At 37.5% G+C, this 26,033-nt stretch overlaps 1 protein-coding gene across 1 annotated transcript in view; it reads left to right on the forward strand.

Annotated features, from left to right (window-relative positions):
• Nucleotides 1–1,560: 1,560 nt before the first annotated feature.
• LOC107701904 (centrosomal protein of 112 kDa-like) overlaps nt 1,561–26,033 on the forward strand; it is an 88,964-nt gene continuing 64,491 nt past the window's right edge. Inside the window, exons 1-3 of the mRNA XM_016504050.1 lie at nt 1,561–1,755; nt 9,848–9,955; nt 14,824–15,006. Of these exons, the coding sequence (XP_016359536.1) occupies nt 1,561–1,755; nt 9,848–9,955; nt 14,824–15,006 (486 nt within the window). The remainder of the gene's footprint in view (nt 1,756–9,847; nt 9,956–14,823; nt 15,007–26,033) is intronic.

Below are 26,033 nucleotides of genomic sequence, written 5' to 3' on the forward strand. Positions count from 1 at the left end.
GCAGTCAGGGAGAAACAATTTCTAGATCTTTTGATGTCAAACATGAGAGAGACCGAAATTACACAGAAAAGAGACCATAGAAAAAGAAAAAAAGGTCCCCAACTTTTTTCTTCTTCTTTGCGTTTGTTTTGTTTTTAATTTCCTCTTATTGTTATGCCTGTTTTGTGTGTACACTAAATGAGACGATAACTAAAGAAGGATGTCCTTCTCTTGAGCTGATGAAGATGTTCATTTAGAGAAAGTGTTTTATATATACAGTATATATATATATATATATATATATAATTTTACATACCGTTTGATATAAATTCAATAATTAAATATTTTGCATTCACATTGCTTAAGATATCTTAACATAGACTAAACAAAATATTATTTAATTCTATCATTATATCACTCCCTATGCAGCCATCAAGTCTTATTTGAATAGTGATTTATTCGGTTATATAATACGCTATCTTTGGATTCGGATCTTCAGATTTAAATATAGCACACAAGTCGTATGGACTTTTATGATACTTTTATGGTGTCTATGGTGAGTTTAATTCAAAGCATGAAAGATTTTGCAAAACATCTCCTGTTGCGTTGCATGGAAGAAATACAGTTTTGGAACAACATGAAAGTGAGTAAATGATTTAAGAAAGTTAATTTACAATGCATAGTGTAACTCAAACTAATTAGACAGTCTTCTGCTGTTTGTCTTCTATAAGATAATACACACTATGTCTACAAAATCAATCACATGATCCTCTTCACTACCTCCACACATGCTCCAAACAGTCCAACAAAAGGAACGGGAGAGTTTACAGTACACATACATATAATATGTAAACAAAAACTTTTATTTTGGATATTTTGGATAATCGTGATTAATCGTTTGACAGCACTAGTAAAAACAAACAGTTTTATTGAAATGTTATGTTTTACATATGTTGTTTTTGTAAATCATGATTACCAAAATATGTTTTAAGAAAAACAGTTCCCCGCATTAAATGTCTTGTGTCTCATATCACTGCATGTCACATATTTTAATTCACATTTCCTCTTTACTCTAGTTCATTCGGTGGCTTTTTGGATATGCTGGTTAACTTGTTTGATGAAGTACTAATATGTAGTTTCACAGGCCCTGGTGAATTGTGCTCTCAATGAAAAGTAATTACCACAGTAATTACACTCGTTTGAGGGAGGGCGAGATGTGCCACACACACACACACACATACACACACATGCACGGATATAGACAGTGAAAGCAGGTTGACAAGCTCTTTGTAGCAGTCTGGCTTGCATCTGACAGCTCTTTTGGCAGTTGTGTCTCAGCGTTGTTGTCAGACATGAGTCTGAGATGCTGTTTGTTTTGCGTCGACACACATTTGTGCGCTGAAGTTTTCTGTGTGAACATAAAATGCTTCCCCAATCAGCTGATAAAAAATAAGTATAAAGCACAACATGCTGCTTTTACGTGACGTGTTTTCCGTCTCAGTTATGTTAGACTGCATGAAGCAAAGCTGAGTGAGGAGAACTTTCACTCTGCGTTCTGACTCCTAAGAATAATGCAAGCACATGTATATACACAGGGTGACAATTTGTGTGTTTTTTTTTGTTTGTTTTTTATGTTGTAGGGATAAAGAGGAGCAGCTGGTTCGTCTTCGGGACAGTCAGAGGCTTCAGGCCCAGCAGGCTGAGAGTGCACTGGAGAACTTTAAGAAGCAGGTGGAGCTCAGCTCAGAGAAGACCTACACTGACATGAAGCAACAGGTGAGTCAAGGGCACCTACAGTTTACCCTGTGTCACAAGGTTTATGAAAGCTATGCTCTGTCAAGCTCACGGTATAGCGGTCAGAGCATCAGCCTCAGACTGCTCACTGACCCTCTGACACACATTCTGACTGAAATCCAAATCACCTGTTTGTGGCTACTATGCAGCTTCCGAAGTCATGTTTACAAGTTTCCAGGTTGCTAGATTGAGCACTTCTGCAGGAAAAACTAATCACTGGAGTTAATGGTCTCGGTCCTACTTTATATTCATTGTCTTTAACTATGTACTTACATTAAAAATAATGAATTGTTTGATACAATGTACTTTTTGTGTTCATGTTGTGTCACAAATCACTTTTTCTGCTATTGAGGTATGATATAGGTAAATTAAATGACAGGTTTAGTGGTCTGGTTAGGTTTAAGGGAGGGTTAAGGTTTAGGGGTAGGGTTGCCAGTGTAACTATAAATGTAACTAAAGAAATGAATTACATAAGTAGTTAGAGGAAGGTATTTTTTTAAATATAAGTACAATGTAAAAACATGCATGTACACAATAAGTGCATAAGTACATAGTAGTTAAAGACACTTAATATAAAGCATCATATAATTTGAAAGATATTTAGTGGTGATGCACCAAAATTTCAGCAACTGAAAATATTCACTCTTTATTGTTGCGTTTCAGTGTCCATAGCTCATTAGTTAGCAAAAATAAATCTTGAGAGGGGCATTTCACTAAGTATTACATGGAAATATTACATATTCATTATACAGGGTTTCCGCGGGTTCTTAAAAAGTCTTAAATTTAGTTGTATCAAATTTAAGGCCTTAAAAAGTCTTAAATTGTACAAGAAAGTCTTAATTATGATATCAAGAGGTCTTAAATTTGGGGACGGAAAGACCAGAATTGCGATATGGCTGAATGTGACGATTAAACTTCAAAAAGCTATGATTTCATTAAATAAACATGAGCGCTGCACGTTCAAAGTCAATAAAACTGTTGTTCAATAAAACTGTTGTTTTGTTCAGAGTTCAGACCAATGCGAAAATCGACCCATGTTTTTACCCTGCAAACACGCAGAGCTTTAAATATGAACTGGTGGATTGATGAGAAGACAATGCATTATAAAAATCTAAACAGTATAGGGGTGTGCGATATGTATGGTCTGCAATAATATTGTAATTGTTGTTTTAACGATGTGCTATTTGATATTATGAGTATATCGCGAAAAGCAAACACAAAACACACCTGCAGAGTGCACGCATACATTAGGTGATGAATTCTACTAGGTTAGACTAGTGCGCACGCGCGCATTTATAGTGCGTTCTTTCACTGCATGAATCAGTCTATTAAAATGAATTTAGAATTATCACATAATTCAAGATATGGGGCAGAAAATGAATTTCATATAGTTACTAGTTACTATCACACGAAAAGTGCCGTTTTTTTCTCCAAAAGTCAGCATGATTACAAACTATTTCTCCAACAAAAATCATTTCAAACACAGCCACAGTGCTGTTTTGCGTCTCTGAGCAACAGTTTGTGTTTTGTTCCTGAATGAATCACCCGTTTAAATGATTCGGTTCAATCGCAATGACTCACTTATTAACTGTGACTTGCTGCCACCTACTGGTGGTTTTAATTTCACATTTAAGGTACCTTTTCATTTTTTTTATAATTTCAAACATCAGTTTTCAATGTTTTATGTTTAAAATATCAAAACATTATTTATGCATTTGTAACTACAGGTTAAAGTATTTAATGTCCCTCAGAGCTGCATTGAACAGTGTGTAAATGCATCTAACTGACACTTCTAATGCAGCTTCTGTGTTTCCTCTGCATTGCAAAGATCAATTTTGTTGATACGGATTTAATTTGCTTGGTAACAGCCCAAATGCAAACATTTGACTCAAAAGATGGTGCACACTTTTAGAAAAAATGGCTTAGAGGTAAAAATGCCCATAAAACCTTTATTATTTTTTTTATATTTAATAATAATACTTTAATATTATTTTATTATTACTTTTAAACTGTTAATTGCTGTGAACTGACCACACAGAATATGAAGAATATCAAAAAATTCAGGAGTCAGCTGTCCACGGTAGTCCTGATAAGATATCAGCACAATAACACACTCTATAGCAAAATATTGTCTAATTATCATTATCGATAAAATCCCAGAAGATTATCGAGATATAATTTTTTTGTCAATATCACACACCCCTAATTTGTTATTTAATTGATATAATAATTTATTGATAATAAAAGCATCATATGACCCCTTTAAAATTCCTGCAGAAATCCTGATTATATTTTTGCTTAAGTTGTTAATGATATCTTCATTATTTAATGTACAGTATATTTCAATAAATCTTTCATGAAAGCAGGTTTTTATTACAGCCACTGAAAATGTTTGCATATTGGTTGTCGATTGCAATAGAAACCTAATGATATAATTAACAATTTGATATAAAATATGCAACTTAAGTGTTTATATAACTCAGTTTTTAAGTGTAGGAAAAAAAATGATTGATTATTACATAAATTAGATTTTTGGTTGTTTTTCAGCTAAATGAAAAATTTTCAGTGTTTATGTAAATAAGTTGTAGATTAATAATAGAGTTGTAATTGAGACATTTAGTTTTAAGCAAATTCATGTTTCTGGGTTATATCGAATAGCATGACCAATTTACGTAGGAATTACCATAATTTAAATTTTCCTGTAGCAAAATCTTTTTTTTTCCATTGGACAGTCAAAGTTTAATTAAAGGTATGACTTCTCCCAATTTCCGCTATTAACTAATTGCTTAATAGCATGCATATTATTAGCATATTGGCTGTTTATTAATACTTATAAAGCAAATATTAATGCCTTATGCTGCATGGCCATATTTTAAAACCCTTAATCTGCCCCATACCTAAACTTAACAACTACCTTACTAAATATTAAAAAGCAGTCGTTAGAAGTTTATTGAGGCAAATGCTGTAGTTATCAGTTAGTTAATAGTGAGAATTGGTCTAGACTCTAGAACTTAAAGGAACACTCCACTATTTTTGAAAATAGGCTCATTTTCCAACTCCCCTAGAGTTAAACAGTTGAGTTTTACCGTTTTCGAATCCATTCAGCCGATCTCCGGGTCTGGCGGTAGCACTTTTAGCTTAGCTTAGCATAGATCATTGAATCTGATTAGACCATTAGCATCTCGCTCAAAAATGACCAAAGAGTTTCTATATTTTTCCTATTTAAAACTTGACTCTTCTGTAGTTACATCGTCTACTAAGACTGACGGAAAATGAAAAGTTGCGATTTTCTAGGCTGATATGGCTAGGAACTATACTCTCATTCCGGTGTAATAATCAAGAAACTTTGCTGTCATACCATGGGTGCAGCAGGCGCAATGATATTACGCAGCGCCTGAAAATAGGCTTATTGGAAGTTACCTAGCTGGGACTATTTTCAGGCGCTGCGTAATATCATTGCGCCTGCTTATTAGCAATGCTGTAAAAAAAATTCATAATAGACTCTCTAAGTGGTCGTCTCATTCTTATGAAATATAAAACCATCAAATTTACCCCAGCTTAGAGTCCACTTATGGAATCTAACTGTGACTGGTTGCCTCACAATTCAGTCATAGTCTCTTTCTGCCTAAATGTGCGTTCTTGACCAGAATGAACTGCAATGTGGCAGCAGACTTTAGGCTGAAAGTCTGAGACATTCTTTCACTGATATCTCAGGGTGTATTTGATCTGTGGATTGTTCCAGGGAGTCCAGACAGCAAGCGTAAATCATCATAAATCATATCCAATCCAATTCCCTCATTCAGTCTCACAGGATGTCACTGCATTCCCCCATATGGGCAGCAAGCATCTCTCAGATGACAATTCATGTCATTGTAAAGCTTCCAGCATGACCTAATAGTTAGCACATGTGCTCCAATACATGGAGCTGTGGTGCTCATGTGGGCATTGTAGGTTCATCCGACTCACAAGGTGTGTTGATCTCATTTCCTCAACTCTCTTACCTTAAAGGTGGGGTGAGCGATTTTTAAAAAATGCTTTAGAAAACTGATTCGGGCCGACTAGCAAAACAAACTTGTAGCCAATCAGTAGTAAGGGGCATGTCTACTCATGATGTGGAGGAGAGAGCGTTCAGTGCACAGGACGGACATTAGCGAGCCGAGCGACAGAAGGATAGAGATGGCGAATAAAAAACAAAAGAGGAAAATGTCTGCGGAACAAAAGAAGGCTTAAGACAATAAGCCAAGAAGTAGGACCCGTGTAAATATCGGATCAGCTTTCCAGCGCTGGAGAGAACTCAAGGAGCGGACGGCCTGCGATCGGACGCCGAGGTTGCTTTGTTTCTTCTCAATAGGTGAATAACACCGTGTCTCGCGCCGCAACAGCTAAAGTCTGTCTAGTACACTGGACGTGACAAAGCGACCATTGAAAATCATTTGAAATTTGTGTCAATACGTCATGAATAGAATGCAGCAGCAGTTTTCTGTCGGGGATTTGTTGTGTCGTGCCGCATCCAGTGTAGACTATAGATATGTATATACTATATGGTGTATACAGCATCACAGATTATAATGAGTTCCATAGTATTTTGTCGCGCCGCACCACTCGCGTCCAGTGTAGACACGGTGTAACATTGGTTTTGCTTAGTTTCACAGAACTAATCGTTGCCTGGGTTGCGTACTTATGTGTGGGGCGGAGCTATCAAAATAGGGGCGAGACCCTTTTGGGGTAGGGTCGTGTTTGTTTTGGTGATTTCAAATGTCAACATTGGCTACCAGAAATCGCTTACCCCACCTTTAAGTGTCAAAAAGGGCAAAAAAGGATTACGGAGGATCTATTTTAGACTCTATTACACTGTTTGAATCCGTTTCTCCGAGACAGCAGCCACTGACTTGGTATTAGATGAGCAAACAGATCTCATTGTTAGTCATCAGGAATAGTTACTCATCCTGACATGTATTCTGTATGACTGTTTGTACATTCACCATTTCCATCATAACAATTCCAGCCACCCCAAACAGCGGTGTTCAGTCTGTCCCATCAACACAATGCACATGACTGCAGCCTCACATCACATCCTGTGCACAGATGCTGGAGCGGGCCGCTCCGGCGCCACCCGGGTTCACTGCCACAGCTGTCTCCAATGTGTGCACAACCAAACATTCACGCTATTGTTGCCTAGCTGTTAAAAGCCTCTTATTTAGATTTATATAGCCTCCAGATAACAAAATTCATAATTCAAATCGTCATTCAAAACTAAATGACCCAATCAAAATTGATTTGGTTTACTTTCTTATTAAATATTGCTAGTCTTGTTGTGAATGATTAATGAGTGCACGTTTTATAAAGAAACCATATTAAAATAAATAAATAAAAATGAATAATAATCACAATCAATGACCAATCAAATCATGGGCTGCGTTTTCCAATCATAGATTGTAAAGGCCACTGATGCTTTGCTATAATGAGTTTTTATAGTTTGTTTAGATTTAAGATTTTTTTGGAAAACACAGCCCTGTTGGGTAACATCAAATCTGCTTTATATTATTCCCTGCTTTCACTCAGAAGATAATTATTTATGTACCATGTCATGTTTTTTATATATAGAGATTTAATACTATAACAATTGTTAAATGCTTATTTCTTGTGAAAGTTATTGTCACAATCCTGGTACTGCTTTGCTAATGGAGACATGTAACAGTTAAAAACACACCACAGCCATTCTTAGCACATGTGCAAGGGAGGCTGCATCCATCTGCTTTTCTTCAAAAAGACTCAGGCCTGGTTTCATAGACAGGGCTTAGACTAAGCCAGGATTAGGCCATAGTTCAATTAGGACATTTAAGTCATATTTATAAATGTGCCTTAGAAAAAACATTACTGGTGTGCGTCTTGAGACAAAACAAAGGCACTGATATATTTTAAGATCAGTCAGTGCAAGTTTCTTTCAGTTGAAACAGCTCAGAATTACATTTTAGTCTGGGAATAGGCTTAAGCCTTGTCTGTGAAACCGGGGGTCACAGTCCTGTCATCAGTACTTTTATGAACTAATGCAGAAAAACAAAAGAGAAACTAGTCTCATGTCATTCCACTGAACGCTAGCTAGAGGAGAGCCTTGGACTGGACCAGTGAACACAAGAAAAATAGTGTCTCAGTATACACACTATGCATGCTAAATGCTCAAACAGAAAGTGTCACCAAATAAAATTGCAAAAATATGGACTGTTTACCATTGGTCGGTCAAACAGTCCCATCCCAAACTCATGCCAATGGATCTGTCAGTGCTGCTGTGTTGGTCTGGTCGAGATCCTCTCATACATCTGTACATTAAACCAGGTGCATAGTATTGTTTATCCTCCACAGTATGTTTGACAGCAGACTTCTGTTGAGAGAAGTTTAATCTTCTGAGCATCAGACAATGCCTTGATGGTGGAAGTCAGAGATATATATGTTGGAATCAACCCAGGGTCTCTGGAAATACGTGCCTGTGGTGACATTTGATTTTACGTTGGTTCTTGCACATTTCCTGACACTTTCAAAGTGAAACGTCCAGTGAGTGGCACTTAAAACAAGTTCAGCTTTATCTGAAACAGATTATTGTGAGTCTAGCAATGTTTATTAAGTTGCTTGTTGTATGTCTCGCGGCAGTTCAGGAATGAAATATCCAGTGAGTGGCACTAAAAGGTTAATGCTCAGTTGTGTTTGAAAATAACATACAACTTACACTAAACACCACACTAAACCTGAACTATAGTGTTAACAAAAGCAAACATGAGATGAGATAAAGCACATTTCCTGAAGCAACAATGCCATTTTAGCTTGTCTTTGAGCTCCTTTTTCTTGAGACTCGTACCCAAGTGCATTGTGTACCAGGTGCGCTATCAAGCAAGTTTACTGTGTCAGAAAAGCCATACATGCAGTATGCAGCTGGTTATGTGATGCAACCATCATAATGTATTAGTTTATGCACTATGGTAAAATTATTTTCAGTTCATACCATTGTGCATTTAAATCTTTATAAATCAATAATCTGTAATCATAATTAGCATGAAAACAAATGAAATGTGTTGGTGTTGTATTCCCACTAGTGTTCATTTCAGCTGGAAACTTTAGTGAATTATATGTTTTTTGAGTTTTGCTGAAATGTAGCCAAGGTTTGTAGGAATACCCCACATACAGCATTTGATGGAGCCCAGCATTATTTTCTGTTATTCTGTGTGCTTATGTGCGATCAGTAATGAGGTTCCCATAGGAAGTTTTAAACAGGCTTGCATTAAGTCATGTTGGCACAGTGTGGGCAGCGTTCTTCTGGAGCATTGCACTGGGCAGTGTGTGTGCGCTCGCATACTAATGGTCATGTAGTTGTGGGCGAGCGTTAGGGGATGCTAAAGCTCTCGCTGGACTCAGAGCTGCTGCCCACATCCTGCTCATGTTCTTTCTGATTCACCTTTCTCTTTCCACCCTGTGTCTCCAGCGATCATCATCTGTCCAAGATTCAGCCCACATCAAAGTGTTCCACACTCTTTTCCTGCCACCCCCTCTCTTTCGCTTTCTCTTTTTTGCTGTCCATTTGCATTCATCTGTTTGTAACAGCATCATAGAAAGGAACGTCCTCTGGATAATCGGACATGGCCTTGACTTGCACATGCTAAATGTAGAGTATCTTCAGCCAGCTAAGAGACCGAATCCATTATTCTGATATATATGTACATACATACATACATATGTATCCATAACCACATAATAATATATGGCATAATACAATATAAAACATGACCAACACTCATATATAGAGGGTGCACCGAGTCACAAACAAACACTATCATGGTAGCACACACAGCAGTAATATAATAAAATGAATAATACCAAAAATAGTATATACATAATACCAAAAAGTATCAATCCATTTTACATGAACTATTTTGCTATTTTTACTTTATTTGTGCCCTGTGTATTTTTATGCTTATTAGAATCATTATTATCAATGTGTTAATGTTACTCTCAGCCAATGCTAATGTTACTCTGGTAATGTTACTTGTTGTGCCCTTCTCTTGAACAATATTTTTTCTGCTTTCAGATGGAGAAAGTAGAGGCCGATCTGATTCGCTCTAAATCTCTACGAGAGAAGCAGTCTAAAGAGTTCAGTTACCAGTTGGAGGAGCTGCAGCGAAGATACGAGCAGCAGGTCAAACTTTTCTTCAAAGCCATTTGCATTACATTAAGTGTGACTAACAATTTTCCTTTTAGTAGAAATGTAGACGAACAAAGCATTTGCTCAGACTTCAGCGTTATTTCGTTGTGTGAGACAGTTCATATTCAAATGAAATCATCTAGATGATTCCTCTAGATGACTGGATTGGTTGGCGCAGAATCAAATAGATTTATTTTCACATTTTAAGGTCCCTTATCATATTCCATTCAGTCTCCACTTCCTCCTGATTAAAAATGGAATGTGTTCATCATTTAATCAAAGTCTTGTTAATTGATAAGATGCTGGTTTTTTAAGGTTTTTACTGGCTGACGGGAATGTGTCAGTTATCTTTTCTTATTTCTTTTTTAAGATAAAAATGGCAAATATTGAAATCATCTCACAATCCTATCACATTGCTAGCAGTATATATATAGCTTAATTATACAATAGAGATAGAAAGACGATGGAAGAGGTATTTAATTGGGATGTATAGTTGGGGCCAGGAATGGCATACATTTTAGCAAACACAATGCTTGCTGCCAAAGAGACATACTAAGTTGAAAGTTAGCATGCAAAGCTTTGCTGAGAAAATGTTGTTGTAGCTACAGCCAAATGGTTTTAAAGACAAAATTGGGTGGAGTAGCAGAAAAACAGTTCACTTACTGGTTACTTGGTAGCAATGTCCCAAAACTGTTGGGGCAACCTCAGGACATGTTATTGATGTTGCTTAGTTTTGTTTCAGTATATTAAAGCAGAAGTTCTTAAACCTTCTCAGCCCGTGATCCAAATAAGACTTTTTGTGTGTGTATATGGGGGACACACTTAGAAAACTGTGAGTTATGCAGTATTAGGGGAGGGTGAACTGACGATTTTGTATTATGATCGATCTTGAATGCTAGTTAGATGAGCAGTGGTTATTTCATTTGTATCTTTGTTCTGTTGTTTTTTTGTTTGTTTTTTGATGTATTGCTTATTATTTGCTTTGTCTTCAGTAAGCTTGAGAACATTTGACTAGTTTTTACTGCACATGAACTGATAAAATAGTCTTAAAAAATAATTGTGATAAGATCATGGATTGTGATCCTTCCTGGAATATAATGTGATATATTTTTTGCCATATCACACACCCCTATGCTATCAGTTTTACTTCTGTAATGTGACATGTATTCACATAAAACTAGATAATCAACTAGAAAAGTAGGGTGACGAAATATCAGAACAGAGAACTTTTATTTTGATAAAAGATGAAGACAAACAACCACTGTTGACAAGTAGATTCAAAATGTTAAATTTAAGTAAAGTTTAATAGAAGATCTAGTTTAAAATATCCAAGGCATGTTTTGCACACTTTTCATTAATTAGCACAAAATAATATTAAAATATTTGTGTTTATATGAACCAGTACACCCTCATCAGTCAATGAAACCTCATTTTGTTTTGTTGCTTCAAATGTTTTGGAAGCCTCAAATAACTCTACAATATTCCTCCTTCATCAAAGGGCACAAATTCAAGCTAGTGGCTATGCAGCTTGGTTAGCTCGAGGATGGGGAACAAGGTTGTGAGAGGGAAACAGGCAAAAATGCACCTCCTTGCCTAGTATTTGCTATGCTAGTTTCCTGTGGTGCTCACAGCTAGCGGCAGACAGGTGGTTAGTAGGGAAGTGATTGAAACTTGCTCCTATTGTCCCCACCCACATGGTCAGATTGATTAATTATTCGCAGTAACACCAGGAACATGTAGCCTTTTTAGAAAATAGATATGTTCAGTTTTTAATTTCATGTCAAACAGAGTGTTGACTTTTGTTCCTTTGACTATGGGTAAATAATCGTAGTGGTCATCAAAACCAGTAAATATATAAATTAATAAATTAGTGCTATGTTTACTATTTAAATAACTGAAAACACGAAGGCAGATTTTTGTGAGGCTTTGTCTAAAGACCATATGAGCTGAATTACATAAAAATTGGATAAGATTTCCAATTGGAAAATATTTTTTTCTAGAGCAAAAGTGTGCAATAGATAGGAAAAAGCTGAAAAAACTTGCTGATGGTGCCACTAGAGGGTGACCACCAAACAACCAAATGGGCCAGGGAACTATTCAGGCCTATTCAAAACTATCTTTGTTATTCAGACTGTTCAGACATGACTGTCCCATAAACTGAAAATATGGGTTAACCCTGATGGAAACATAAACGTGGAAAAGTCAAACACATTGGACACTATTTTTTATGGACATTTCTTAGAGTGCATTATCATAATTTAAGAAATTTGTCGTCTTAATTCAAAAAAAGATATATTATTTAAATGTCACAATGCAAATAATTGTATTGCCTTAAACTATGCTTCATAACTTTGGCCTGAAACTCACTTTGGCCCCTGTACTCACTTACTGACTACACAATATTAGAAACATTACAATATTACAATAATAAATTTTACTGATTTGTCAAGCATTTAGGAATCACTGGGAAGCATCTATTAGCATCTGTTCTTCTGAGAGCAACTTTGCAAAGGTTTTTAAAGTTCGTAAAGATCTAGTTGATTGACCCCTCAAGTTGCTGAGCTGAGATGTTTATTGCTGGTTTAATGAGTGTACTGTGGTCTGAGGGTCATTTTAGCCATTCATGTGGACACAAAGAAACATTCCCCAGGATTCCTATCAATGGGACTTTAAAAGAGTCCATTTCTATAGAAGTGTTGTTTCTCTTTGACCTCCTCGCCATTTGACGTCATGCCGGCTCGAGTGCCGACACCGAGCTGATGTCTGAGGTCACAACTAGTAGGAAGTTACGCAGTATATGACATTAACAACATCCCACTCACAACTGTGGAGGCTACGTTTGGAGATGGCAGTCTATCCTATCAATTAACATCAACCAAACTGTCCATCTCATGATCTCTCTTTCTTTTTCATTTTCATGTTTTCTTATGCAAAAAAGCCGCACACAAACAAATAGACAGAATGATCCTTTTTGGAGTTTCTGTACTCTGAATAATAGAATATATTTTCCGCCACTCTTCTTTCTTCAAACAGAACCCCTACTGAGTGCCGCCAAGCTTCCCTCCTCTCCGATACCACACTCTTTCCTTGGGGAACCTCCTTCAGTCGCCCACCGCCCCATGACCTCAACGCTGGCACTCTAGGAGGGGGCGCTAATCACATCTTCCCAGTGACAGCAGCCATTCAGCACTGGTGCTTTAAGAGCCCGGCACCCAGCAGCCCTTTCTGTGACGTTTCAGTGTTTTCAATCTCTCCCCCACCCTTCACTTTCCCACTGTCATATCGCCATATATTTGGCGTGGATTTTCACCCTGCGTCGAAAAAAATTAACTCAGAATTGTCAAAACCAAAGCCTTGCTTTGTCGCATGTCTGACAAGTGCTGTGGGATGGGTTTATCCCATCACAGCAAGATAGATGTACACGGGACTTTAAACTAAGGTAATCACTGATCACGGTCTATTCATCTGTCATGATGTGTATATATTGCAAACTGGATGGTCGGATTGTAGTGTACCTCCCAACAGAGACCTCAGAATCAACACGTTTACCCGAGGTTAGCATATTAATGCATGGCGTGTTATGAAGAAATCTGTCCCATTCCTTTAAAACCGGAGGGTTGCGTCCTTTGGCGGTCCCATATCAATTAGTTGAGGCTCTTTCTGTTGGCTGTTTGGTTTTGCCCTATTAGAGATGTCTGCTTGCATCCACGTCTCTTCCTCTACAGAAATCGATAAAGCTGGAGGATGAGGAATCTTCTCACTAAATCTTACTTCAGCTTCTTCAAAATCCACTGAAATTGGAAATGCCATGGGACTGTTTGAAGCGTCTTTTGTGGCCTTGTGCCTGATTGGCTGGGGGAATCGAGCTGAAATCCCATTCATCACCTACACTCAATAGCACCACAGCAGCCTCTAGCTGGCAGGCCAGGTAGGGTGCCGAGCCGCACAATATGGGGGGATTAGCTTGAAAACTGTAGGGACCAGGCCTCTCGCTGCAGGCTAGCTGGGAGATGGGGGCCGGACCGGCCAAGGTCACCGTCTCCCGTCCAGAGGAGAGTGGGAACGGACCTTGGGAACCGTTGGCGCTGCCTCTCATCGCCAGGCTCGGCTCACCGCACAGCAGGTGCAAGTCAGTGAGATAATACCGCTGCTAGCTTTTGTGTTCTTTCAATATTTTCCTCCTTGCTTTCAATGCTGACCGCATTTTTCTCTGAAAAAAGAAGTTAGCAGGGATGCCGGGGCGGATTGGGATTTTTTTAGGCTCTTAATTTTCCATTTTTGTCAAAGCGCAACACTTCGGATAAGGTTTCAGAAGTAACAGTAAGTGGTTATTAAAGTTGCAGTACATCCATCATGACGTTATACTGTATGGACAGACAAGAAATTTCAAATGAATTTAATTAATGAATTAAATTTTTTTTTCTGAAGTGTTTTTCTTTCTTTCTTTTTTGAGCATTCTTTTGGAATAAAACAGGATTACAGGTAAAAATCTGCAAACAGATAATGTGTTAATTTCTTGCTTCCTCTTCTTTAATTACAATCATGGCCATAATCTCAAGACCTTTTATTATTATTAATTTAGGTGTTTTTGTTTGGGGTTTTTTTTTTTTTGCCCAGTGCTGTGCCACTGGCTTTGACAGTACGCTTTTTTCTAACGAGAGCTGAAAGAGAGGCTAGCTTGTCGTAATTAGCGCAAAAGTGGGAGGACAACAACATGTGAGATCATAGTGACGCAAAAACTTGCGTAGGCTTCTTGTGTTGTGAGGCAAACGTGAACTTTTTTCTTTGCTGAGCCATGCACAAGTTGTCATGACGACAGGGATGTTCCGCTGATGAAGTCTTACTCCTTGTTGTCCAATCAGATTGTGGAACTGAAACTGCAGCATGAACAGGAGCGGACGCATCTACTCCAGACACACAATGCTGAGAAGGACAGCCTGGTCCAGGACCACCAGCAGGAAATCGATAGTTTGGACAAGCAGGCGAGGGCCGCCATGGTCCAGCAGCAAACGCAAACCCTGGAGTGGAGGAAGCGCGATGCTCAGGTAGGGGGTCCCTTCCTTTCCGTCGCGTCACTATTTTGTTTTTCTAATTAGGATAATGTTACAATTGATGGCTATTTTACACTGTGTATTTTATTTCATGATTGCATTTTTATATGTTCCACTACATAGAATACCGTTTACAAGGTACTTAAAAAAATATAGTATTTCGCATACTTTTTCGCAACACTGTTGTCATGTTTTTATTGTACCGTGTGGGGAAAAAAACAAGGATTTAATTAGGAAGAATTCTAAAACGCAAACTTATTGGGCATTATTTTTATGTGCAACTTTCCACTTGGGAGAATTCCTTAAAACTTCATTGAAAAAAGTGACTGAAACCACAGGATGCCGGATGAAGAAGGTAAATTCCCCAACCCGTTGCCGCTGTGGCCTTTTATTGTAAACCGTAGGGTGCATTCTTCTTTTCTTGGGTTGTTTATATTGGGTTTAGTAGTATCTGTGCACCACCACTGAGTTCTGGTTTTGTCGCTACGGTGTAAGTAGCATTTATCTGCTAATAAGAGCTATTCTCTAATATCTCAAACTACTGGAACAGGCGTTTGTCATTTAGAGAGTATTAATGAGCTCTTTAGCCATAAAACCTCCATTTTGGTCATCAGCGGGTTTCTGGTGCCTGTTGTGCCAATTGCCCCGTCCGCCGCTTCCCTCTCCAGCCTGGCTATCGTAAGATCTCTGTGGGAAGCCGTTTGAAAGCCTAGCCCCCAACTGTGGATGCACTGGGCTCGTCAAACCCCAAGATTAAATGTAAATTGTCAGCATGGCTAAACCATATTTATTGGCTGCTAGCAAGAGAAACAAGTTCAGAGGAATTGATGCTGCAGAGGACATATCGCTCTACGCTGAGATGCTCCAATACGGATATATATATATTAGCGAAAATGTATGGTATCATTTGTTGATAATATTGGTCTACTTATGAAGTGATCTGTATTTCGTGGGGAGGATGTCTGTTTTGAGTGAAAGTTATTTTTTTGCTCAGCAAATTTATTATTTGCTTCCGTCAGTTTTACTGTAGTGCTGTTAGTGGTTTTGTATCGGTGATCAATTACTTTCAAAAGTGTTTATCGATGGTTAAACAAAAAAAATTATGTTTTACAAAAAATATGTGATAATTAAATACTAGTAAAAACTTAAAACAGAAGCTGTCAGTAAATCAACGTGTATCATCATGTATACGCACCACCACATAAGTGTCATCAAACAAAACCCAGTGTTGTTGAGTATTCATGTCTCACGTCCTCCATCATGTACTGAGTAGTTAGTTGGCACTTAAAGGAAGATGTTTGTGGTTTGGCGGATGTCTTCTGCAATTCATAGATGCAGTTTTGGCCAAGAGTACATCAAACCCTCTACGGCCCAAAAAATCTCCATTCCATATAACCCCCTCCAACTTACTAAGAGTGAAACTAATGGACTGGAAAAGATCCCAGGAAATATTTGCAAGAATATTGATAGGTAAAGACCTGATGAAAGCTAATGCTTTTTATAAAGCGCTCTAACATTTTTTTTTTTTTTTACCTCAAACTTTAGAGACCCAAATGATGGTTTGGGTCCTGTTTGGATTGGTAGACTTCCTATAGGATGCGGCACATTTTTGTATAGTAGTTGTGATCAGCTCAATGTTTAGTTGTTGTAATCACAACGTTACTTACAACACTATAAGCGCAGACTCTGATATAATTTGTGCTTTTATATGGTGTCATAACAGCTACAGAAAACTTGAAAAAAAAAGCTACTTGAAAATGAGTGTTATGGCCACAAGCCCAAAACAAGAGTTGAATGCCAATTGTTATATTGAATGAGTTTTATTTTGAAGTGCAAAAATTCTGTACAGTTATGTCTTTATTTCTTCAGTTTCATGCAGCATGGCTTGACAATACACCCGCAAGAAAAACTGGAAGCTACTGCATAGTTGACAACGACAGCTGGTAAAATGCTATAACTATCTGTCCACAAAAAAAGTTTGAAATGTAAAAATACACTGTAGTTGGTGTGCTTTATAAGTGATCCAAACTTCGAGCACCTGGAAAGTGTTTACTGTGAACTGAGCCGCTCAAAACTCTGAGCCGTGTCATAGTAGTATAGCTTTAAAACAGACATAGTAATGATGTTTACAGTCCTTGTCCATGCCACTAACAAATTTGCCCAAAACAAATCACGATCTTCATTTCACAACCGTACAGGAAGCTAGGGAACGCCACTAATTCATGAAAACAATCTGCAAAGGAGAAGTTTTGAGCATCCTCCCGGAAAGGCTGTGCAAAGCGTAATGGGCGATTTTGTTCTCTGTGAAAATTGTAGAAGATTGATTGAAAGATTGAAAATTGATCCAAAACAACAACAGCAGTGTCAGTAGGCAGTGCTCATGCTCTATGACTGAGGCATGCTGGGAGATTTCAAAAGAAATTTGTAATTTTCCCACCTTAAGGACCATTGACACCAAGAACGCTAACTATAAGAATATTTATGTGGTAACTATAACTATATTAGCATCTACTCTAATGCACAAGAATGTTCTGTTCATTATAAGCGCATAATGACATGTAATTTCAAGTCAATCAGATCATTGCACACTGAGATATGTGTCTCCATGTGTTCACACTGTCTGGCGGTCATTTTGAAAGCTGTCTGAACTTTCACCAAAAGAGTAGCTCCTTTACATGCTTGAGCTCGTTAAAGTCTGATTCTGATTGGCTGTCAAAGTTTTTATTGTTCAACAGCTGGAAAAAAATCATCTGAATGTGATTGCAGCAATATTGTTCCTCTGTGGCATTATTGTTATAGTTGTGGTGTGGACTTTCCTATAGAATTAGAATGATTATTAATACTTTAGATATCTAAGTTATAGATATCGTACTTGTTATGAATGAACTTTAACTGTTGTTATAAAACTTTTCAGAGTGTGAAGATTCTTGTGTTTTATGTAGTTTGAACTGTTAGTTTGAAGTTTTATTTAATTCCCTATTGTTATTGTGAGGGTTAATCAGCCAATATTTAGCCAATGTGCTGTATTTTGTTTGCCCATTTTAAAGACATGTTTCACAACCTGATGACAGCCTTGTGAATGGATAATGCACACGTTCCATCATTTAATTTTATGTCTGAGCTTTCACCTCTTTATTGTAGTGAGAGATATAGCATACAGACAGAATTTAACTCATGTCACTTGTCTCAGGTTATCTGGTCTCTAAAAAAACATAAAAATATTACATGCATTTCTGACTATCTCTGAATGTGGTTTGAGTGATCAGACCACAGGACATTTTTTTAACTGTATTTAGTGCTGACCACTGAAATGAATGGCAGGAGTAAACAAGATCAGCAAGATTTGTAACACTTTACTATTGGGTCCAATTCTCACTGTTAACTAGTTGCTTATTAGCATCACTATTATTAACATATTGGCTGTTTATTAGTACTTATAAAGCATGACCATATTCTACATCCCTAATCCTACCCAATACCTAAATTTAACAACTACCTTACTAACTATTAATAAGCAGCAAATTAGGAGTTTATTGAGGCAAAAGTCATAGTTAATGCTTTGTTAATAGCGAGAATTGTACCTTAAAATAAAGTGTAACCGCAAGATCAAAACGTCAAGATCAAAATGTATGCTAAATTTAGGTACAGGTAATTTTCTGCCAGGACAATATGCCTGAAAGTTAACAAGATTTCCTTTAATCCTAACACATTGCAATACATAATTTAAAGTTCACCTGTGAAAAATCAATTCCATATATAGGGTAAACGTACCTATTAAGCTCACGTACCCATTAAGAACACTTCCATTTTTGAGATCAGATTATAAAAAGAAAAAATAATTTATTATCCTACTTGATGTCTTAACCAATTGATGTGTTTGTTACTTTATACCTCCTGTAATTTCAAGTCAATCAGATCATTGCACACTGAGATATGTGTCTCCATGTGTTCACACTGTCTGACGGCCATTTTGAAAGCTGTCTGAACTTTCACCAAAAGAGTAGTTCCTTAAATGTGTTTTTTTTAGATGTTTAAGCCTTTATTTTAGGTAAGTTTCACTACTTATTGTAAAATTAAGAGATTAATGTTCAGACTTTTGCATATTATAACCTAGAACTTGGATGTGGGAAATAATTACATTAGATCCAAAAGATAGTTTTAGCAGCATAGCGCAGATGCTACAGAACACAGTTAGCTGACTAGCTGTATAAGATTGTGTGCTACGCTAATATATTACTTCTCAGGCATTACTGGCTTGTACTTTTATAGCCATAATATTATAAATTGACAGTTTATTGCTGGTCTGTGGTTTTACAGTGCTGTAATTTTTAAAGATTTCATATTATTTTAAGGTGAGCTTAAAGGGTACACTACTATGAAAATCACAGCTTCAGTGTGACATCAATAAGAAAAAGTATAATTTCATAGATATTGTTAATAATAGTTATTCATATTAAAATATGTATTAACTTAATGCATGACCTAGACTATTTATTTAGCAAAATCCTGTCATTTTAATAAATATTACAATTTTATTTTATTTTATTCCAATTAAGCTCAGTGTGCTCTCTTTAAGCTCTTCCACCTTGAACGCCTATGTAAATACTTCATAAACATACTTTAAATATTAACTGATGGTTGTCACTTTAAGTTAAGTTAATCGATTTTCTATAGATTCTGTCAACTCAAATCTGCAGACTGGCTCTGACTTTGATTTTTGAATTTGTGTTACTTCGCTGAACATGGACTAGTCTAGATGTTGCAATGTGCTTAAATGACACTTCATTATGAATATATAACTGATTGACTTGAATGTCTTGTTGCTTGATTTTAGTGTTCTGTTTTTTTTGTGATTGACTTTGTACCTTCAAAAAATATATTTTTACAATTATTCTTTAAAAAATTTCTTTAAAATAAACAAGACTTTTTAATAAAACATGATGTGAGCTTAATGGGAACAGGGGTGTGCTTAAAGGGTACAAACATGTACCCATTAAGCACAGCCAGACTTTTTTAATTTAATGACGTATATCTTAATTGAAATGCTATTGTCATTTAAAATAAAATTAAATATTTTTGTGTGAGAGATTAATATTTTATTTTAACATAACTTTTTGTACTGAAACCAATATCTTGTGCACTAAAAATGTCTCAATGTACGTTTACCCTATATTTTTCCCCTTAAAGAAAAGGTGTTTATTCTGTTTCGCTTGTATAATGCATGACTAATGAGTGATTTAATCATTAAAATTAGTGAATTTTGATTCAAAAGTAAAGCATCACCAAATAGAAGTGCATAAATAATGACTGTTCTCAGATAGGTCTCTGACCACTCACCCCATATGTCAATGGTCAACAAAAAATAGACTGCCCCAAACTCACACCACTGGTTAAGTCTGTATGGCTGTGTTGGACTGGTTGAACACTGCATTGTATCAATTTAGTGACAACTAAAAGTTCTATTTAGAATGATGGTTTTTACTTCTTCCTGATCGTGAGATGTTTGTCACATCGGTTCACATTCCTTAAACGTGCTCACATCAGTCACAGATCCAGTGACGGGTAACGTCGCTCACATCTCTTCCTGGAATCCATGCTGTGGAAAGCTGGCAGTGTGAATGGACATCCTTCACACACAATGAAGACGAGCGATTCAGACTCATGTCTTGATGTGGTCAGGACATCATGAGCGTGTGAGATGAGCAAATGACTCGTGCTTTTCTCACAGCACAGGGAGCTTTTGTTCCAGGTCGCGGTGACTTGTTTTCGCTCAATACCATTGGTTTGTCATGCCTCATTTTGTGACCCAAGTTATGTGAAGTCAGCGTGTGTTTTCCTGTTAGTTGCAGGAAATCATAGAACATCTGGTTTTACAACCATCAATGGAGACTTCAAGTTTGTCTACAAGTCTTAAATTCAATTTCCATTCAGTGGTCCATTAGTTTTAGCCCTATCGTTTCCCCTACTCTCATGCATGGCTGTGGTGAGCTGTATCGATCCGAAGGAATATGATGAGGGAGTTAAAATCCCTTCGTCTCTGGACTGGAGTCTGTGTATTAGTTTCTTTGGACTCTGCCGCCCTCCGGGTTCCTGTTTTCTTTAGTCTGTTTGAGGATGAAAAGACCAGAACATCAGGATAGTTCTCAGTAAATATAGTTGCCTGCAGCCAGCACAGTAAACCAATACACAGTAGACTCTAGAGACCACATGCACTTTAATGCCCACTCCACACATTTACAACAGTCAGGCGCTTGTGCTCTTCGTAACTATCTTTATTATATGGAAAAAACAGTGGTCAGAATCTACACTTTCACTTATTTTCTCTTTCATCAGCCTGCACGCATTAAGTCTTGTTCACACTGAGCGATTTTATCACTGGGGGTCGTCAGGTCGCTGTACTGTTGGTCTCTAGTGAGCGTTGCTACTGCTGGATGATCTAATGTTATTAGTAAGCTGAGAGTGGAGAAGTAATTCATTCTGTTTTAACAAGGATTGATATCCTGATAACATAATGAACATGATGAACTGTTATCAATGCACAAAAACGTGGTGAAATCACTGTAACAAAGTTCATAGTTCGGGAAGAAGGAGGCGGGAACCGGGGAACATTCAAACAAAACTTTAATAATAAAATAAACACAAAACAGCACAAACAGAACCAAAACACAAAATAAAGTCCAGGCCTGGTCCTCTCTCGTCCAACACTGTCTTCACTCCTCCTTTTATCCTTCCGGAGCTCCTCCGTGGGACTCGAGACTGGTGAGTGGCACATTATCATTTACTCCACCGGCCTCACTCCGTTCCCACGGCTCTCGGCCCCGCCCTCGTCACAATCACCAACAGCAACTTCTCTGTCAGCATCAGTTTGTAGAGGAGCTCTGATCACATGATAGTCACCAGAAATGGCTTCTAGTCGCTGTAGATCGCAGTGACTGTAAATCTTTATTGGGGCCCACTTTATATTAGGTGACCTTAACTACTATGTACTTTCATTTAAATTAGTCATTTGATACAATGCACTTATTGTGTACATACATATTTTTACGTTGTACTTACATTTGAAAATACCGTCCTGTAATTGCATGTGTAATTACAATTAATTTCTGTAGTTACATCTATAATTGACCCTATCTCTACCCCTTAAACCTAACCATACCACCAAACCTGTCCATAACCTCACCCGTGTCCCGCTCAATAGCAGCAAAAGTGTTTTGCAGTTCAACATGAACACAATGGTACATGGTGCCTAACAATTCATTATTTTATTATTAAGTACATAGTATTTAAAGACACCTAATATAAAGTGGGGCCCTTTATTATACATATTTTGAGTAATTTAAGACATTATTATTTAAATATGGATGAAATGTTGATTGAAATACATTATATAATTTTATAGGTAATATCTGTCTATAGATTGTGTTTTTGCTGATTGAGAATTGCTGCATGATTTGATTTGATTTGACTTGATTTGATTTGATCTCCAGACATGTTAATGTCTCAGACACTTACAAAACGAAGAGCCATTTCATTTCATTTAGACACACTGTATGAACAACAGATACTTAATTCTGCCATTTAAATCCACTAGTACGTTTCCTTGCGATTTCGTCTTGACAAATTCCATGTTTTTTTCAGTAATGTAATATGGAGTTCAAACAGCATGGGAGAACATCTGAAATCTGTGGAGTATAGCATCATACCGCTCTGATCGGCAAATTAATGATGCTGTCAAATTTTCAAAGAGCTTGATTCCCCAGTAAGAGATTAGAACACAGAAAATGAAGGCGGACATGGCATAGGAGATCAGGCCTGCTTTCTGATGTGCCAAAAACAACAAGCTTGTTGACGGCGGTCACGTTGTCTCTTGCACCAGCAGGGGGTTTGGATTCAGCCGTTTTGGGTTGTCATGCCGCCCAAGTAATCTCAGAGCTGTAATCTAGGCAAAAGACACCTAATATAAAGTGGGGCCCTTTATTATACATATTTTGAGTAATTTAAGACATTATTATTTAAATATGGATGAAATGTTGATTGAAATACATTTTTTAAATGGATTTTTTACTAACTACTATTAATTAAGCTACCTGTGAATTAAACAATTATAAATGCTATAAACATATATTGTAGTTCCCCTAACTCCACAACAAATTCTGTAAATTTAATGGTATTCATAACAGAACAGGACTGAAAAATATGAATATAAAACAAACGATATTGGCATTCATTATAAACAACATTTATTATAAATGTCAGGCTAAACAATTTAATTTAAAGTGTAACTAACACACACACACACACACATATATATATATATATATATTTTATTTATGTATGTATATATATATATATGAGATCAGGCCTGCTTTCTGATGTGCCAAAAACAACAAGCTTGTTGACGGCGGTCACGTTGTCTCTTGCACCAGCAGGGGGTTTGGATTCAGCCGTTTTGGGTTGTCATGCCGCCCAAGTAATCTCAGAGCTGTAATCTAGGCAAAGGGTGGCTGCTTTGCAGGAGCTCAAATAGAGCACATTTTTTGTGCATAAGATTTGGTTTGGTTTTGTAATTCCCATACTCCCGTTTGTGTTATTTCATAGTATTTTGAAATGTAGAAGAATGAGTTGTCTAGACTTGTAACTGGTAATGTACATTCCATGATTGTTTCAATTACCTCTCTAGTACGAGAGTGGAAGCTCATCCAACTCAGTCATGCTGCATATCCAAAAGTCATCGTTCAGATTCTTTTTTTCCACATGGTTGACACAATGGACTGTTTGCCAAACCACGGCTGGTTTTAAGCTGTTGTCTAATGACATTGTCTTGATTTCAGCTGCTCTTTTCAACTCTGGAAAACACAAAACAGCACCATCATGAGTCTGTCCATCCAGCTGTGATGGGTTAGGGAAGATGGGCTCCAGCAGACTGGCTCTCAGCACCAGATGGGCCCTCGATGATGAAAAGGGTTTTAATCTCTGGCCAGACATCACTGAAGCAGAGCACGCTCAGACGCTTTTCACTGGGCTTCACGTTGAATGCTTAAAGACATGCAAATGCATTTCAGCCGAAGATTTGGATTGCATCGTCCGTCTTTCATCCAGAATGGTGCCATAGTCCTGGAAAATGCAAATTGAGGAGCATGCCACATATAATACCTCAGAAATCACCATAAGAGAACAGGGACTGGCATACTCTGTCTTATCTGTACCCGTCTTTTTTTCCTGAGCAATGCTCTTGGGATAGCTCACTAGCAAATGATTTCACTTTGACAGTGGTTCAATCACCAAGTCACTGTTGGTTTCGAGAAGCCATTCTACTGGACTACTATATCCAGTTGTATGGGGTGGATCACATGAGCGTCGTTGTCTGTACTCCATTGGTTTTCCCCGCATTGTGTGTAGCTGCTCATTTGCATAAACTGTACTAAACTGTAAAACCATCTTTGCACTGAAGTCATGCTGGCATTGGCATCTCGCTTTAAAAATGAATGACTTCTAATTGTCTGATCTGTCTTCTAATTGTATGCGGTGTAAACACCATTTAAGGCATGGGATTGACAAGCACACTTTTAAAAAATAAATGAGGTTTTCACAGCAATGCCACTGAAGAACCATTTTTGGTTCCCCAATAAAAAAATGGAAAATAACCATTTTTTGTTAGTGTGAAGAACATCTAAAGAACCGTTTCCACTATAAAGAACCTTTTGTGGAATGGAAAGATTCCACGGATGTTAAGGGCTCTTCATAGGAACCATAGATGCCGAGTAAAGTGGAACAATTCTGACAAGAAGTACTGTTCCACTGAGGAAGTGCTGTAGGTGAATTTGTGTAGCCGCTTACAATGATTTAAACCTGTCTGGTCCTATTTGCCAAAGAGTAAAGGCCTGCAAGTTTTGTGTGTTTTGGACAGTGTATGCATATTTTCATTTTTGTATTTTGTTTCTCTTGGTTCTTAATGAATATGTGCACAAATAACTGAATATATCACAGTCTGTCCTACATTCCTCTCTCTGAGTTCGTTTTAATTAAATTCTTTTGTTGAACTGTTGAAGTTACATCATACGTGATGCGACATTCTCAGTGGTTATTGCCTTTCATTTTCTGTGCTAGTTTCTGAGCTTCTTTTCATAAAAGCACGTCCAAGCCCATCAAAGATGCATCAGAAAATTCTTCCCAGAGTCCAGTTTAAGAGGGAATTATAGATTAAAGGCTCCTCCGAGCCGAGATCTAATAGCTTTGTGCCGTTGCAGCAGCATGTGGGCTGGTGCTGCGCCGCTCTGGCCTTATTGGACCCGCGCACGCAGTCTTGGCATCTGGGTGTTTGTGCGACACGGCTTTGAAGTTTGCTACTATTCCCCAAGTGGCCGCAAAACAACTTCAGATGCTTTTCCGACAGACGTGCCACGTGATGCACTTAGCAGTCTCCTCCCAGGGATGTTTGGGAGCACGAGGAGCAGACGAGGGACTGCCAACATGCCAGACTCTACCACACGCCACCGTCTGCGCTGCGAGGGTTAAACGCTTTGGGAGCACAGATTATTTGATATCATTATTATGGACATGGTGTGCTGGAGTATAAATGGCTGTTAGCGTCAATTGTGCTGTCAATTGATGACATACACCAAATCTTTTTTAAATATTTAAAGTGTCAAATGGTGTTTAAAGAGAATATGAGAGTTGGATTCTCAATACTTCATTAATAAATGTCCACCCCATACCTAAACTTAACAACTACCTTACTAACTATTAATAAGCAGCAAATTAGGAGTTTGAAGTCATAGTTAATAGTTAGTTAATAGTGAGAATTGAACCTTAAAATAAAGTCTGACTGAAATACGTCCAATTACAGAAGAGCAGTGTGAATGCAGTTTTATGTTAAGGGTCTAGTGGCTTAGAAATACGTTGTGCCCTGTTACTACTACTAGCAGTGAGTATCGCTACTTATTCTCCATAACACTGTCCATTTGTACTCAAGTTTCAACCTTCGGTCAGTGTGTCAGACGGTCCTTGACTCTCAGAACGAG

Source organism: Sinocyclocheilus anshuiensis, unplaced genomic scaffold (assembly GCF_001515605.1).
Source record: "Sinocyclocheilus anshuiensis isolate Anshui unplaced genomic scaffold, SAMN03320099.WGS_v1.1 scaffold498, whole genome shotgun sequence".
Classification (NCBI taxonomy): Eukaryota; Metazoa; Chordata; class Actinopteri; order Cypriniformes; family Cyprinidae; genus Sinocyclocheilus; species Sinocyclocheilus anshuiensis.